General features: G+C 38.7%; 1 protein-coding gene and 1 pseudogene across 1 annotated transcript; both read right to left on the bottom strand.

Annotated features, from left to right (window-relative positions):
* Positions 1-1,334: 1,334 nt before the first annotated feature.
* Positions 1,335-2,297, bottom strand: LOC126074741 (olfactory receptor 9K2-like). Its single transcript, XM_049881565.1, has one exon. It carries the CDS (start codon positions 2,271-2,273, stop codon positions 1,335-1,337), a length of 939 nt encoding a protein of 312 aa, XP_049737522.1. The 5' UTR covers positions 2,274-2,297.
* Positions 2,298-5,231: 2,934 nt separating this feature from the next.
* LOC126076337 (olfactory receptor 9K2-like) lies at positions 5,232-6,233 on the bottom strand (annotated as a pseudogene).
* Positions 6,234-18,244: the final 12,011 nt, after the last annotated feature.

Here is an 18,244-nt window from a genome sequence, read left to right as displayed (position 1 = left end):
AATCCCCATTATTTTCCAAATTTCATCAGAATAAGGGCTATTGTTCATTTCTTGACATGTAGGTATCCATTATTTCCATCGTTTTCTTTTTAAACTTCATTACTCACTCCCTGCCTTGTGCATTAAAAATAAGTTATTCAACTTCGTGCAGTGCATCACATAATCCTTTACTTCTCTTTGCATGGAAAACCTATCTATTTAACCTGACTCAATTTTATCCATTTAAAGAAAAATGTGCTCAGGAAGTTTTCCTTCACAATTATGACCACTTGTGTTTAGAGGCTCCCTTTGTATCTCTATGTATGTCTTTTTGCTGTGTTTATCCTATGACATTTTAGTGCACTATTTTACAAGTTGCCCTTCTTATGGACTGTGAGTTTCATAAGTATGGAAATCATTTATACCTAGTGCCTACACACTTATAGGGAGCCCTGGTGGCTCAGTGGTTAAGAGCTTGGCTACTTACCAAAAGGTAGGCAGTTCTAATCCACCAGCCCCTCCTTGAAAGCCCTATGGGGCGCTTCTACTCTGTCCCATAGGGTCACTGTGAGTCAGAATCAATTTGATGTCAATGAGTTTTTTTATACACTTATATACCTACTTATTATAGAGTCAAGAAGTAATCAGAATTCAATAAATATTAATTTGAAGGATAAATACACAGGCATATATAAAAAAAGATTATCTTGACTTTTGGTTTATTTTCAGTACGGTTTTCTAATGTGTAGGTAGCATTTTCAAGAATAATTTATTAATCTAATAAATATATATATGGGGGACAAAGACAAACCAAGCCAGAGAAACCATGAAATATATAGTGTCAGTCATTCAGCCTCTGGAAATAAGGGGAACTTGAAAAATCACGTTTATGACTGTGCAGTGAAAAGTATTGGGTTTCTCACTGCACACTGAAAAAAAGCATTTCTTAAGTAAATCTAAGATTTTATTTCCTCTGCTTATTACATCAACTTTTGTTACCTCTGTCTATTACATTTCAAACACATCACACATTACTGACCCAAGAAAATTAATATATCCCAAACATCACCAGGAAGACAGGTGCAAACTTGGAAATATATTTCTTTAAAAAAAAAATACATGGCAATTATTAACTTTACCTAAAATTATGAAGTACAAAGAAAGTCACTTCAAAATCAATAACCACACAAAATATACCCAAATGTATTCTTCAGCAGTGAGCACACAGAATCCAAATAATAAGCCCTCTAACCTAAATATTTCCAACATCAATGGGAGCATTCTCTGCCTCAGTGCTTCACTAAATTATTGTCAATGTCTAAGACTTTCATCTGTAGCACTGTTAAAAAAAATAATTAAATAAAACTTTTTTTCTTCAGGATCTTTCTCAGAGCTTCTTTGACATCTTTGTTTCTCAAAGAATAAATCAAAGGATTCAACATGGGGGTGACTAGGGTGTAACATAAGGAGGCCACTTTACTCAGTTCAGGAAATCTGTCAGGAGTCAGATACATAAAAAAGACAGCACCATACAGCACACTCACGACTCCCAGGTGGGAGCTGCAAGTGGAGAAGGCTTTCTTACGTCCCTCAGTGGAGCGTATCTTGAGAACTGTAGACACAATATACATGTAAGAAATAATAATGACTATGATGGTAGGCAAAATGATGCTACTGGATAAAGAAAAAAACACCATTTTATAGAAATAGAGATCTGAACACGAAATCCTCTGAAGTGGGCGACTATCACAGTAGAAATGGTCAATGGCTCGAGAAGCACAAAAGGGTAAGGTGAATGTTATGCTGGTCAGAAGAACTGAACTGATGCAGCCACAGAAATAGGAACCAGCCACTAACTGAGTGCAGAGAAGTGTTGACATCTGGACAGAGTAGAGGAGTGGATTGCAGATGGCAATGAAGCGGTCATAAGCCATGGCTGCCAGAAGAAATCCCTCAGTCACAATGAAGAGGGCAAAGAGAAAAAGCTGAGTCACACAGCCTGCAAAGGAGATAGATTTGCTCTCAGACCAGAAGTTGATCATAGCCTTGGGCGCAATCACAGAGGAATAGAAGAGATCAATGAAGGAGAGGTTGCCTAGGAAGAAATACATTGGTGTGTTCAGCCGAGGATCAGTCATGATAATGGTCATCATCCCAAGGTTCCCTAGAAGTATCATGGCATACACAAGCAGAAATAGCAGGAAGAGGAGAATATGCAGCTCTGGGCTGACTCTGAAGCCAACAAGAATGAAGTCAGTCACTTCTGAATGATTGTTTGTTTCCCTGTCCCCCATAGCAGAGGCCTACTGAGAGGCACAAGGCAAAAAAAAAAAAAAAAAAAAGAACTTTTGGTTTTGATTCTAGTGTCACATAATATCCCTTACAGCATTAGGATTTAAAGCTACTTTCTGAACATTATTAATTTTAGCCTTATAGAGATACTGTGACTTAAATGGAAGCCAATGTCAGCTGAAGATAAATTCAAAGGTTAGTTTCATTTCCTAATTTCAGCAATTGCTGGAGTTAGGCCTTTTATCTCTGAGTCTTCATTCAATGTCTTTCCACCCCGATGCATTTCACATTTACAAGCACCATTTCTCTACATATTTCATACTCATGATTTACAGAATAACTTCAACATCTTGAAGTAGAGGTTGGAAGTTAGCACAAATAATTGATATTTGGCAAACAATTTAGGTAGTCTCAGTTTGAAGCTATTAAAGGGCTTCAGTAGTCTAAGGAGGAATAATTGAGTACCAATGAATATAAAGTATGTGACTGAATTTAAAAACTACTTGCTGTTGTTGTGTGCTGTCGAGTCGATTCCAACTTATGGCGACCCTATAGGAAGAGTGGAACTGCCCTCATGGTTTCCTATGCTGTAATCTTTATGGGAGCAAAGTGCCAGGCCTTTTCTCCCGTGGAGCTGCTAGTGGGTTTGAACCTCCAATCTTTCAGTAAGCAGTCAAGTGCTTAATCATTCCGCCACCAGGGCTCCTTCAGAGAATCTTGGCACCCCAGAAACAGAAATATATTATAAAAGACCTCAACAAAGTTGTGCATCAATACACCAAATATTAGGTAAATGCCAACAATACATACAATTAAACAAAAAATATAGCACAAGATATTACAGAAAAAATTCATATATGTGCAAGTCCAAAAAATTTTAATGGGGCGATGAAACAATGCAGTACAAATAAGTTAAGTATTTTTGAGATCTCTAATGCAATCTTTGGCCTCTCAGGATTACGTCACTATACTAAAAACTTTCTCCATGTGGACTTTGATGCAAAGTTTTTAAGTCTCCTTATAAACAACAATTTATGATATATATGATGCAGAATGTAATCTTCAAATACTCTTGAATGTCACAACCTTGCAAAAATAACCCATGCATAGTTGAAAAAAAAAGAAAACACTTTGTGAAGAAAGCCAACAAAGGGTTGTTATGATAGAATCTTGATGGGACAAGTAGCAAGAAAGTTGTAAATTAGACACTAGTTTCCATACAAGGATTGCAATTATAAAAGAAAAGAAGAGACAGCTTTAATGCTTTGAAAACATTCTGCCTTGGTTTTAAGCTTATCCAGATTCCTTCAAACATTTGGAGTGGTTTAAGCAATGGCACATGTGAGGTTAGACATTGAAATACTATAATCTGTTATGACTACAAAACAGAAGATACAATCCACCAGACCAAAAAACTAAAGCAAATGGAGTTAGGTTTTATTCTTATCCAAGACTTTATTGCCTTTTCCCCATGGTGCTTAACAACCCATACTTGGTGGCTATATCAAAGAGCAACAGTCTAAAAGTAATCGGTGCTTAATATAAAAAAGTAACACCTAAATCAAAAAAGGCACTTTTCAGACTAATAATCAGCAGCAAAGATCAGTTTCCCAAGCTGACTTGGATTCCTGTTTTATTCTCAAATAGTATGTTTTTGGATTAAGATAGTATAAAGAAAAACGGTAGCTTGAAGTATTTATAGAGGATAAATATAACTGTGATTTAATAAATCACTTAGCCTCTCTATCTCTTATGTAAGAACAATTATTCTTGAAATTACTTACCCTGATAAATATTAACCCACAAAGATCCATGCCAATGTGTATTCATCAAAGCAGATTTGCTATCTAAACCAAAACAGAAAAAATAAATAAGTAAACTTAACCAAGAATCTATACTTCAGGTTTTTACAATGCTGAATATACGGACAAAACTGGCAATTGTATTTTATATTTAATTTTTGTCTACAATTGATATCACCTGCATTTAAACATTGTAATTTGTAAAATGGTAACCCTTGTGTGAATTTCTCTGGAACCTGGCTTTCCTTGAAACCTGTAGGATGCTGCCTTAACCAACTTTCTCCTTTCAACTGATGTTGGATTTTTTCAGGAAAAACACGTTTTTTAATAATCCTACAATCAAATTAAAACACACACACATACGAAGACAAGCACACACACATATGATTCAACTCTTTACAGGGATTATTATAAGGCATGGTGATATTTTTAACTGAGATTTTTTTAGTTGACTTCATTTCAGTGTAGTGCTTTCACTAATTGCATGCTCACTGCCAACACTTCATATTATTCGAAAGAGAGAGCATGAGCTGACAAACATCATATTTTCATCGCATGAGAGCAAAGCAGGGGCGACCTTCCATACAAAGAACACCAAACAAAATGTCTTGATTTTAACCAAATGGATGCAATCTTACCATGTTTCTCCTTCTGTGCTCCTTTAATTCAACAAAGAGAACCCTGGTGATTTTTCCTATTCGTTTCGTCTTCATCATATACACATTCTCTCACATCTTTGACATGCCACCAAAAACACAACCCGAAGCTATCACTTAGACCGAGTGTCAACGGCATATAAGACAATTGGAACACAGTTTCCAAGTTAATTGCCATACTAAGTGTTTTCTCTATCTAAATTTTACTTAAGCACACAGACGAGAGAAAAAACAAAATTCTATACTCCCCTACTTCTATAAAGTATTATTACCTGGAGATTGAGAGATATATAAGTGTTTATAGAAATGCTGCAAATATTCATGTGTGTCTAGAAGTTTCAGATTTAACATTGCCTTTAAAAAATGTGAATAAATTATTGGGAGGAATCATTGTAGGAAATTATTAATGCCGTGTAATAGAACACTTAATTTTTTAAATAAACCTGAGCTTTAAATGCCTAAGTGTAGAAGACCAAGCAGCCAAAATTAATTGATGTAAGAATCAGTAAAATAAGTGGTAGTGGATTTGGAGTAAAAAAATTTTTCTTCCAAGGACTTTTCTCATGGCATCTTTAACATTCTTATTTCTTAGAGAGTAGATTAAAGGATTTAACATGAGTGTGAACAAAATGTAACATACGGAAGCTGCTTTACAAAGTTCAGGTTTCTTTGGGAGTGTAAGATAACTCTCAGCGAGGTGAACTGACGCAGTGCCTCAACGATGGGCTCAAACATAGTGACTATTTTGAGAATAACAGCAATAACAACAAGATACACAAACGAGGCAGTCCCATAGAGCAAACTCACAAGCCCTAGCTGGGAGCTGCAAGTAGAGAAGGCTTTCTTCTTCCCTTCACTGGAGTGGATCTTTAAGACTATGAATACAATATGCATGTAATATACTACAATAGCAACTATTGTGGGCATAGTAATGATTACAGCCAAACTAAGTGACAACATCTTATTGACAAGGATATTGGAAAAGTGTATCTTCTCAACTGGATTAGAATCATACTAGAAGGGATCAATGACTCAAGAGGCACAGGAAGACATGGAGAATGTTACACTTATGTGAAGAATAAAACTGACCCAGCCACAGAGATAGGAACCAGCCACCAACTGAATACAGAGGCTTCTTGACAGCCATGAAGCAGTCATAGGCCATGGCTGCCAGGACAGAAAGCATAAAAAAAGAGCTGAGCCACACAATCTGCAAAATATATGGTCTTTTTCTGTGAAAGGATATTGACCATGGCTTTGGGTATAAAACAGTAGAGTAGGAGAGGTCAATAACAGAGAGGTTGCCAAGAAAGAAGTACAGTGGTGTGTTCAGGTGGGGATCAGCCATAACGATGCCAATCATGCTAAGGCTCCCTGGAAGGACCATGCCATAAACAATCAGGAACTGTAGGAAGAGGAGACTGTGGAGCTCTGGATGAAACCTGATGCCTACAACAATGAGGTCAGTCATTTCCTTGTGGTTGTCTCCTCCCTTGTCACCCATGGCAAATTTCTGCTTAAAAATATAAGAGAAAGTCAAAAAATAAACTTTCCACTCTTTCCCTAGTCTCGCAAATAACACTTCACAGTATAGAAGACTTTAGAGTTGATATAATACTTTCATAAACATCCTATTTGTTCCTCATATGAGCAAACTAAAGATGAGAGCTACTTTGACTTATGCAAGGAAACACAATTAGTTAAAGATGGAATTTGGACTCAGGGTGAGTCAAATTCAAATTTTGTGTTTAAGTGCAGTGCTTTTTTCAATAAAACATAGTTTGATATATTTTTAGATCTCTTTACCTTGTCATTTGAGATGGTTTATGACTGCCATTTGAGATAGAGATGATAATTTGAAATTTAAGTCTGAAAAACTTCTAATGTTAAGAAAACGGCATTTTCTTAAATTTTAACTTATTTAATATTCACTTTTTCTCTCTAATAACACTTTACTACAATGCGCTAATAAAAAATAGGAGAAAACGAAACTAAAAGTACATTCTGAGGCAACACGAACTTTTCACCAAAAAGAGCTCTTAGAACTACAAATAAATTACCAAAGAGTTAATTGTCTTACTTTAAAGTGGAACCAATCTTCAGCTTCTGGAATTAGTCTAATTTTATTTAACTGTGAAAGTGAAATATGAGGGACGACTTTATATTTCTTCTTACCCTATAAAGTTTACGGATCCTACTTTTCTCTAAAGAAATGCATAAACAAATCTACATCATCTCAAACTATTCTGAATTTGAGAAAAAATTAGAAGCTTCAAAGTAAGGCACAAATCTAAAAAGTTTACTACATAAAAGATTAGATAACAAATTTTAATAAACTATTCCCCTGATAATGAAAAACTTAGTTGTTTTAAGAATAAATAAGTCCTGATTTCCTTGAAGCACATAAGGCAACTTATTTGGATTTGGGTGACATGCTAAACAATTGGTTATTTGGAGTATTTCTAGGGTTTTGGGTGTCTCCCTCCCCTCCGTGAAACAACACATTCATTGACAGTCTAGCAATTGAGGGCAACGCTGCCACTTCTTTTCTTCTCTGGTGGCATTTAAACCAAGTGTCATAGGAAAGTCTTTTAAGATACGTTTCAATCACTCCACACACATTTCTTACTTCTGCAACACATCACAAGCTTAGTAGACCTTGTCTATTGATCTTATTTAAAAAGAGGAGGAGGAGGTGATGAGGCTGGAGCAGGAGAAAGAAGGACAAAATCTTAAGTTCTTAAACCAAATAAAGGTTACTTTTTTTACTTTACATAAATGAAATTAATGTTAATTTTTCAAGGATAATCGATTTTCATATGTCTCATCCTCATGCTTAGTAAATGTTAATTGAGTATCGACTCTGTGCCAGGTATTGTACTTGGCACTAAAATAGAATTGAATGCTTACTTATGACATACTGTGATATATGCTATGAAATGTTTATTACAATATTATAACTACTTTAATTCATTACTAAATCTCCAGTAATAAATAAAGACACTCAATGCTATTATTTTACAGAAAAAAAAAATTTTAAATGCTAAACTGAAAAGCAACTTAGATAATAAAACTTTTAGCTAGGAGGTCTATAAACATGGCAACTTTAATACAGGCAGACTTTTGAGAGCAAACCTGACTTTAAACGGTCCATAAATATTTTAACCACATTGTTTCAAAATTTTTGATTCAGAAAAATGAGTGTGTCCTTAAGAATTTGTAGGTAAGTCTGAACAGGTGTTTATGGTCCTTATTTAGCTGTACGTAGGTGGCAGAAAAGGGTAGAAGACTTTTCAGTGATTTAAAATCTGCATGTGCAGCGAGTGAAGGTGATTGTGATGAAGGATTTGTTGTGGTCACATGTTGGTTCAATCATTTCAAAGTGAGGACATATATACATAACCTTAAAGGGCCAGTACAAGTTTTCCGTAAGTAGTACATTCATAATCCAGGGACTGCCTGTACCTCTAAGGAAAAGGTGATGATTCTAACCTAGAGTAAAGTAATATTGTTTATTCCTTTTATGTAAGACTATCAAAAGGCTTATCTCCATTAATAAAATAATTATAAATAGTATAATTTATGAAATAATTGATTAGAGATAATGGAATAATTTTCTGATTGTGAAGTTTTCTAAGCAGTAGAACACAAGAGAAAGAATGAATTAATAGCATATATATCCCTAAAGCTATATTCTAATCACCAGCTCTGTCCTACACCCCGTGTGATTTAGCCATGATATTCCTTCAGGCGGTCAAATGTGAATTCTCCAGATTTATTCTCAACCTGGTAATCTGTAATTTATGGCATAGCACATTTTTGAAGCCCATGGAAAAAAATACACTTTTAAGCACGTAACAAATAGTCTTGACTGCCTTATTATATGACTAAAATAGATAAGGTTGTTTTATAATTTTTCTTACCTGAATTTATATTTCTTTTCTGTCTTGTGAATCTATTTTACGTGAAACTGCAGAGATCCTTTTTTCTTTTTTATTTTGTTCTAAGAAAAAGATATATTTGAGAAATATAAACTATCAATTACAATGTTGAAATTAAAAAGGTCAAATAAGTTTAATCCCCAAGAAAATAACACCCTTCCTAAACACTGCACGCCCATGTTCATTGATAGTGGCATTATCAAGTCCATCATCATCTGGTCTATTCCGACTCACAGTGACCCTGTAGGACAGAGTAGCACTGCCTCATGTGGTTTCCAAGGCTGCAAATCTTCATAGAAGCAGACTGACACATCTTCATCTCTCAGATTGAATGATGGGTTCGAACCCTTGACCTTTCAGTTAGCAGCCAAGTGCTTAACCATGGGCACCAAGGCTCCCCAGTGGCATTACCTGTAGGTCCATAATTTTCCATTACCTGTGTTGAAAGTTTGACCTTTCTTTAATATTTTTTTTTTTTAACTTGTTGTATCTGTCTCAACACAGAGTAAGGATGATACACTAGGAACCTCTGTAGTTCTCTAAGATAATTATGGGTATTTTTCTACCAAAGGTGAAATAAGTGCCAATAAATCTATGAAATCAAAGTTCGTGAAAATCTCTTGCCTCTATGCTGACATTTTATAGGCCTCAGAATGAAGACAGGAGCAAATGAATGTTCAAGAAAGGCAACAGCAGTTCCTGGTCCCCGATGATCTACAAAAATAGCAGCAGCCAGAATCCACGGTAGTCTTGGTTTTTTCCAGTCCCATGAAACTATTACAGAGTATTGCAGCATAAGGTTTTTCAGAATTTTAGAAGAAAAGGTCCCTCTGAGAAAGAACTGAAAATAAGTCAATTATTATTTCATAACACGGGCAAACTCTAGGGCCATCCCATGAGGACCATGTGAGGAGCAAAACCCAAGTATGATTTTTTCACTTTTTGAATATCTTTGGGATACTCACAAAGTTTTTTTGGACAAGACTCCTTGTTAGGAAGTTTTCTTTTTGTTTATATTACACTAAAATCTTCCTCTCTATAACTGACACCTCCTGATTTTTAGAACTTCTAACCACAATTCTGCTACACTGAATAGTTAATCCCTTTAATGGTATCCTCTCAAAATTACAAAAAATGGTAAATATAATATTATCCTGTAGTCTTCTCATTTCTGGATTCAACATTCTTATTTTTTATTAGTAACTCCAGTCAGAAGCAAATGAATCTTTTCTATCTTGCTAGTGTCTAAAAAAAAGCCTTTTGGTAAGATTTTACATCACACCAGATTCAATCCATCCAGTTAAAATATCACTGCCTAAAAAACAAAAACCAAACCTGTTGCTTCTGAGTCAATGGTTTGCACTTTGCTAACCTAAAGGTTGGTGGTTTGAACTCAAACTGTGGTGCTGCCCAAGAAAGGCCTGGTGATCTGATTCCATAAATATTACAGCCATGAAAACCCTATGGAACAGTTCTGCTGTGTAACATGGGAGGTTGCCATCACCTCCTAATTAACTGATAGTTACACTTCGTTTAAGGCATGTAAGACTGGAAGTTTTTTTTATACAATGCCTCTTCTTAATCTTGTAGTTAAAAGAAACCATTAATTTTGTTTTCATTTGTTGTTTTTTCCTTACTTACTGGTTGCCATCTCGTGTCAATCTCATGTGTGTCAGAGAATAACTGTGATCCATAATGTTGTCGATGACTGATTTTTCATAAGGAGATTGGCATGCCTTTCTGCTGAGGTGCCCCGGGGTGAACTCGAACCACCAACTTTGCAGTTAGCAGCTGAGTATGTTAACCATTTGCACCACCAGTGGTCTCCATTTCCATGTGAGTTGCAACTAAGCCAAATGTTCCCTACTCTTGTTCTGTGTATTTCTCCCACATCTCCTTTTATCTTTCTGCCTATTTCTTTCCAGTTTGCATTGTTTTATATTTCACGTCTTTATTTACATTTTAGGCTGTTGGTTTTATCCTATATTTCTATGTAATAAAAATTAGTTTAATCATGTTTGTGGATGCCCTGGTATTAGTGAATCCTTCATGTTTTTAATGATATGGAAGTTTTATTATTACTTCTGTCTTAAGTTTTCCCTGAAAGAATTTTTGAGCAGGAATAATTCAAGGCTACTTGATAAAATCTCGCTCTAGATTTATAAAGATCCATTAATCAGCTCAAGAAATGCACACTTGTTAAACCACTGTGAAGCCAACCTTTTATTCACAAATTCTATAAAACATCTCATTAAGATAAAGATACACAGGTGGAGCCAACATGGTACCCCAGACAGACGCATCACACTGTCCCAATGTCACAGATAACAAACGTCAATCCTGGAGCCCTAAGCATCAAATGAAGGGAGAAAGAACTGGATGAAGCACCGAATGGAAGAAGAAACTGAAGGAAAACAGACCAAGCAGAGATAGAGAGTGAAGGTCCCCTGGTAACTAACAAGGCACAGTGTTGCCATGTTGGAGCACAGACAGCAATGCCCATGGATAGGGAGTATGGGAAGGCAACTTTGTGGAGCTCCCAACAGGACACAGAACACTTGGTATCCAGAGAAACATGATTTCCCATCCCTCGTCCTTCTACCATCCCACCCCTTCCCGGATGGGTCTAGGTGTGCCACTCAGCTAGAAAGCTACTGGACCACCTCTCCCCCCACCCGCTGGCTCCTGCAGTGTCATTTCTTTTTCACTTCCTTTCCTTTCTCATTCCCACCTAGCCCCATACTCCACCCCACCCCTACCAATGGTTTATGCTGCACAACTTGGCTAGAGAGCTACCAGTCCGCCATCGCCCTTCCTCCATCCCTCCCCCACCCGCCAACTACTACTGCATTATTTTTTTTCTTTTACCTTTCTTCCTTTTCTTTATTCCTCCCACCTAGCTCCACACACCACTGCTACCCCTTCCCAATGGACCACACTAGGGTTCTCAGCTAGAGGGCTACTAACCTGCTGTCACCATGAGTCCACCCCACCTCCACCTGCTGGCTCGTGCCACACCATTTTTTTCCTCCTTTCCTCCTTTTCTTTCTCCCTCACATCTAGCCCTTATGCCAACCCCATACCTTTTTGCTGAGCCATGCCACGCTGCTTTGGGTACAGAGCTACCAGCCCGCCACTGTTACCCAGCATGTGCCCTGCATCCCACCTGCTATGCCATTTTTTTCTTTTCTTTTTCCCTTTCTTCCTTTTCTTTCTCCCTCCCACCTAGGCCCACACGCCACCTCTACCCCTTCCCTTCAGGCCACACTGCATTGCCACAGCTAGAAAGCCACTGGTCTGCCACTTTCTACGTCCCATCTAGACTCATATGTGAACTCCCCCTTAGCACCAGCCCCTAGATCTGCCCTGCCAACGCCCACTGGCTACATTTTTTTTCTTTCTGTCTTTTTTTTTTTTCTTTCTTCCTGGCCCCTAGTCCCATATGCCACCCCCGCTTCCTGCTGGTCCTCAACAAATTGCCGTGGCTAGAGCATCACCTGCTAAGGCCCACTGCCACACCAGGCCTGCACTGCTCCTCTGCTCCCATCACTTGACCAGCTTCTGAATGGTGCAAGTGAGCCCATACCACTCCCCATCTGACACTACCACCTATTTGCAAGGGGCTGTGAATGCTCCCACAATGCTGGGCCAACATCATGATGCTGACACCACCAGCCCAGTCTGCCCTCAACCACCTCGCCAAAGAGTGTATAGTGAAGTGGGGTTGCGATGGCCTCTGGGGTCTCAAAGGGTGAAGTTATCACTCAGATGGACTAGGAAAATGGGGCCACCCAAATTCAAGGATGCAGAGTTGCCATTCCAGTGGGCCTGGGAGGTAGAACTGAAGCCCACAGCCAACGGGCTTCCACCCAGAATTCAGAGAGTTTGACCAATACCCAGGGTCTGGAGGGCAGGACCACTGTGTAAGTACAGAGTACAGAGGATTGCTTTCAAGCCTTGAGAGCTAATGTTATGTGTTCTGCTGACTTGTTTGGTGTCTGTTATCCCTTCTTTCCCTCCAATTTCTCCCATTTGTAATGGAAATGTCTAGCATGAGGCTGTTCCACCATTGTACTTTGTAACAGATAGTTTGTATTCTAGATTTCAAAGATGAAGAGAAAGTTTTGGGTTCTGGACTTAGAGTTGACTTAAGAGTTTTGCTATATATGATGAGGTAAATGCATTTTACATGTGGCAAGGGCATGAATTTGGGGGAGCCAAAGGGTTGAATGTTATGGATTGAATTGTGTCCCCCAAAAATATGTGCCAACTTGGCTAGGCCACGATTCCCAGGATTGTGTGATCATCCACAATTTTGTCATCTGATGTGACAGAGATGTTAATGAGGCAGGATTGGGGCAGGTATGTTAATAAGGCAGGATTCAATCTACAAGATTAGGTTGTGTTTTAAGTCTATCTCTTTTAAGACATAAAAGAGAGAAGCAAGAAAAGAGACAGACAAACTCACACCACCGAGAAACAAGAGCCAAGAGAATAGCATTTCTTTTGGACCCAGGGACCCTGCACTGAGAAACTCCTCTACTGGGGAAGATCTATGACAAGAACTGTCCCTCAGAGCTGATAGAAAGAAAAAGCCTTCCGCTGGAACTGGAACCCTGAGTTCAGACTTCTAGCCTCATATACTGTGAGAAAATAAATTTCCTTGTTAAAGCCGTCCACTTATGGTATTTCTATTATAGCAGCACTAGAAAACTAAGACAACATCTTTCTGGTATTCTCTGACTTCAGCCAGGACCCATCTGACAGCAGCAATGATATCCCTTGTTCCACGTACTCCTACAAACCCAGCTTGAATTTCTGACAGTTCCTTGTCAATGTACTGCTACCATGCTTTTGAATGATCTTCAGCAAAATTTTACTTGTGTGTGATATTAATGAAATTGTTCAGTAATTTTCACATTCTGTTGAATCACCTTTCTTTGAAATGGGTACAAATATGGATCTATTCCAGTCATTTCGTGAGGAAGCCGTCTTCCAAATTTCTTGGCATAGAAGAGTGAGCACCTCCAGTGCTGTATCTGTTTGTTGAAACATCTCAATTGTTATTCCATCAATTTTCTGGAGCCTTATTTTTCACCAATGCCTTCAGTGCAGCTTGGACTTTTCTTCCTTCAGTACCATCAGTTCTTGATCATATGCTACCTCCTGAAATGGTTCAGTGTTGATCAATTCTTTTTGGTACAGTGACTCTGTGTATTCCTTCCATCTTCTTTTGATGCTTCCTATGCCATTTAATATTTTTTCTGGTAGGATCCATAAATACTGCAGCTCGAGGCTTGGAATTTTTTTTTTTCAGTTCTTTCAGCTTGAAAAATGCTGAGCATATTCTTCCCTTTGGGTTTTCTAACTCTAGGTATTGGCACATTTCATTATAATACTTTGTCTTCTTGAGATGCCCTTTGAAATCTTCTGTTCAGTTCTTTGCTTCATCATCTCTCCTATTTGCTTTAGCTACTGTGCTTTCAAAAGTAGGTTTCAGAGTCTCTTCAGACATCTATTTTGGTCTATTCTTTCTTGTTTTTTTAATGGCCTCTTGCTTTCTCCATGTATAATATCTGTGATGTCATTCCACAACTCATCTGATCTTCAGTCATTAGTGTTCAATGTGTCAAATCTATTCTTGAGATAGTTACTAAATTCAGGTGGGATATACTAAGTCATATTTTGGCTCTTATGGACTTGTTCTAATTTCCTTCAGCTTCAACTTGAACTTGCTTATGACCAATTGATAGTCTGTTCAGACTGCAGAAGTTGGTAAAAATCTTTAATTTCCTCATCTTTGGTATTAATTAGTTCCTTATTTCATTACAAATTTGTAACAAACAGTTCTGCCTTATCCCTTTAATAACCCATTGTCATTGAGTCGATTCTTACTCATGGCAACCCTATGTGTAGTATTAATGATTGAGTAATATTACCACTTGTTCTTTAAAAAAAAAAAAAACTTTTTTGAGATATAAGGAGCTCTGGTGGCACAGTGGTTAAGAGCTACAGCTGATTACCAAAAGGTTGACAGTTCAAATTCACCAGCCACTCCTTGGAAACCCTATGGGCCAGTCCTATAGGGACACTATGAGTAGGAACCAACCAGACAGTGTCTTAGGCTGGGTTTTCTAGAGAAACAAAACCAGAACAATATATAAATATATACAGAGAGAGGGAGATTTATATTAAGGAAATAGCTCACATAATTGTAGAGGCTGGAACATCCCACGTCCATGCATCAGAATAGAGGCTTTTCCTGATTCACACAGCCACAGGGGCTGGCGAACCCAAAATCTGCAGCCAGACAGCAGGGCTCTTGCTCACAGGCTGTGAAGATTGATGAATCCCAATATCAGCAGACAAGACAGCAGATAAGCTACTAGCTCAAATCCCAAGAACCAGAGGTCAGACAAACAGGAGCCAGCTGCAGGATCCAGAGCAAGCAAAAGCCCACAAGCCTTGCCAGAAAGACTACTTACAATCGACACAGGCTACACCCCTAAGGAAACTCACTTTCAACTGATTTTCTTCTCACAGCAGATCCTATCATGGAGGTGATCACATTTTATCAAATCTCATCACAGAAATGATCACATCATCATATGACTGCCAAATTATATCATAAAGTCATACTTCCACCTAACATGGTACAACAAACACATACACAACAGGATATGCAGTAGCCCTGTTTACATCTTACATTTTATAAGTAAAGAAAAAAATATTTAATGCACACATACAAAGCAGATACTCATAACAATTACAGTCTTCCTTTTTTGCAACTGGTTACATACTTGTAACTGGTATTTAGAACTACCTTCTTCCACACCCATTCCATATCCCCTTTGCCCTCACCAAGCACCTCAGGTGGTCATGGTTCTTTGCCTGGTGGGCTACAGTGCTGCTGTTGTCCACTTTTGAGTGGTGCCTGCACATCACACAGAACCATCTGTAAACAATGCACAATTTTTCTCTTCCTCAGCCAATTGATCATAAGGAACTCCCCATGAGGCTATAGGTGCAGACTGGGAGAAGGAAGATAATGTGACAGGAGTGGAAACCATGGGCATTTCAGCCATTTCTTCGTGCAACTTACTTGTGCCTTCAGGTCTTGCTGGGGCCTGACCTCATATACGCCACTTTCATTTACTAACGGAGTACTGCTGTGAACATCCAACTTTATGACTCTGTATATCAGACAACACCCATTTCACAACGGGCAGCTCAGGCCATGTCTTAGTCATCTAGTGCCGCTATAACAGAAATACCACAAGTGGATGGCTTTAACAAAGAGAAGTCTATTCTCTCACAGTCTGGTAGGCTAGAAGTCCTAATTCAGGGCATCAGCTCCAGGAGAAGGCTTTCTTTCTCTGTCAGCTCCAAAGGAAGGTCCTTGTGATGCATCAGTCTTCCCTTAGTCTGGGAGCCTCTCCATGCAGGAACCTCAGATCCAAAGGATACACTCTGCTCCCAGCGCTACCGTCTTGGTGTTATGAGGTCCCCATGTCTCTCTGCTCACATCTCCTTTATATCTCAAAAGAGATTGGCTTAAGACACTATCTAATTTTGTAGATCTTACCAATATACTGCCATAAATCCATCTTATTACATCATAGTGATAGGATTCACAACACATAGGGAAATCATATCAGATGATAAAACCATAGACAGTGATACAATCATACAAGGAAATCATGACCTAGCCAAGTTGACAGATATTTTTGGAGGACACAATTCAATCCATGGCAGGCTGCATGGTGACTGGGTATCCCACGGTTAAGCATTCAGTCTCTACTGAGGCACAAAAGCAAGCCAAAATGTTTTTCAAAAGAAGAGTTGTTTTCTGAAAGGACGGCAGGACTTTGCTCCAAAATTCTAACAGTCTGCACTGTGATTCACCAATAGGGGCCTGCCAAAGACTCCAAACAGCATCTCTATCTACCACTGACACTTCAAGCACCACTGAATCAGTAGGGCCATGTGGCCCAAGTGGCAGAGTGGCTGGCACAGTAGCCTGAGTCTGTTGCAGAGCTTTCTTTTGCTCTGGGCCCTACACAAAATGAGTGTATTTTCAAGTCACTTGATAAACAGACCATGTAACATGCCCACATGAGGAATATGTTGCCTCCAAAATCCAAAGAGACTACGCATTGTGCCTCCTTTTTAGTTGTGGGAGGGGCCAGATGCAATAACTTTTCCTTCACTTTACAAAGAATATCTCAATATGCCCCAAACTACTGGACCCCTAGAAATTTCACTGAGGTGGAAGACACCTGAATTTTTGTGGGATTAATTTCACACCCTCAAGGATGCAAATGTTTTACCAATAAGTCCACAGTCATTGACACTTCTTCCTTACTAGGCCCAATCATCTTAACGCCATCAGTGTAATGGACAGGTGTGATGTCCTGTGGGAGGGAAAGGGGATCAAGGTCCCTGAGGACTAAATTATGACATAGGGCTGAAGATTTGATGTAGCTCTGAGGTAGGACACTGAAGGTATATTGTTGGCCTTTCCAGCTGAGGGCAAACTGCTTCTGGTGGTCCTTTGAAACAGATATGAAGAAAAAGGTATTACACAGATCAATAACTTCATACCAGGTACCAGGAGATGCAATAATGTGCTCAAGCAATGAAACCACATCTGTAACAGCAGCTTCAATGAGAGTCACCACCTGGTGAAGTTTTCAATAATCCACTGTCATTCTCCAAGATCTATCTGTTTTTTGCACAGGCCAAAAAGGCAAGTTGAATGGGGATGGGGGGGGGGGAATCGCCACCCTTGTTGTTGTTGTTAGCTGCCCTCGAGTCAGTTCCGACTCATAGTGACCCTATGCACAACAGAATGAAATGCTGCCCAGTTCTGAGCCATCCTTACAATCGTTATGCTTGAGTTTATTGTTGCAGCCACTGTGTCAATCCACCTCATCAAGGGCCTTCCTCTTTTCCGCTGACCCTGCACTCTGCCAAGCATGATATCCTTCTCCAGGGACTGATCCCTCCTGACAACATGTCCAAAGTATGTAAGACACAGTCTCACCATCCTTGCTTCTAAGGAGCATTCTGGTCATACTTCTTCCAAGATGGATTTGTTTGTTCTCTTGGCAGTCCACGGTATATTCAATATTCTTTGCCAACACCACAGTTCAAAGGCATCAAGTTTTCTTTGGTCTTCCTTATTCATTGTCCAGCTTTCACATGCATATGATGCAATTGAAAATGCCATGGCTTGGGTCAGACGCACCTTAGTCTTCAAGGTGACATCTTTGTTTTTCAACACTTTAAAGAGGTCTTTTGCAGCAGATTTACCCAATGCAATGCATCTTTTGATTTCTTGACTGCTGCTTCCATCACTGTTGATTGTGGATTCAAGTAAAATGAAATCCTTGACAACTTCAAACTTTTCTGTTTATCATGATGTTGCTCATTGTCCAGTTTGTGAGGATTTTTGTTTTCTTTATGTTGAGGTATAATCCATACTGAAAGCTGTGGTCTTTGATCTTCATTAGTAAGTGCTTCAAGTCCTCTTCACTTTCAGCAAGCAAGGTTGTGTCATCTGAATAATGCA

The sequence above is a fragment of the Elephas maximus genome, chromosome 4, assembly GCF_024166365.1.
Source record: "Elephas maximus indicus isolate mEleMax1 chromosome 4, mEleMax1 primary haplotype, whole genome shotgun sequence".
Classification (NCBI taxonomy): Eukaryota; Metazoa; Chordata; class Mammalia; order Proboscidea; family Elephantidae; genus Elephas; species Elephas maximus.
Note: the sequence above shows the minus strand (reverse complement) of the source record. Positions and strands in the feature narration are given on the sequence as shown.

What these genes read in the sequence shown, in the direction of transcription:
- LOC126074741 (XM_049881565.1), bottom strand. Translation starts at nt 2,273, where the DNA reads ATGGGGGACAGGGAAACAAACAATCATTCAGAAGTGACTGACTTCATT.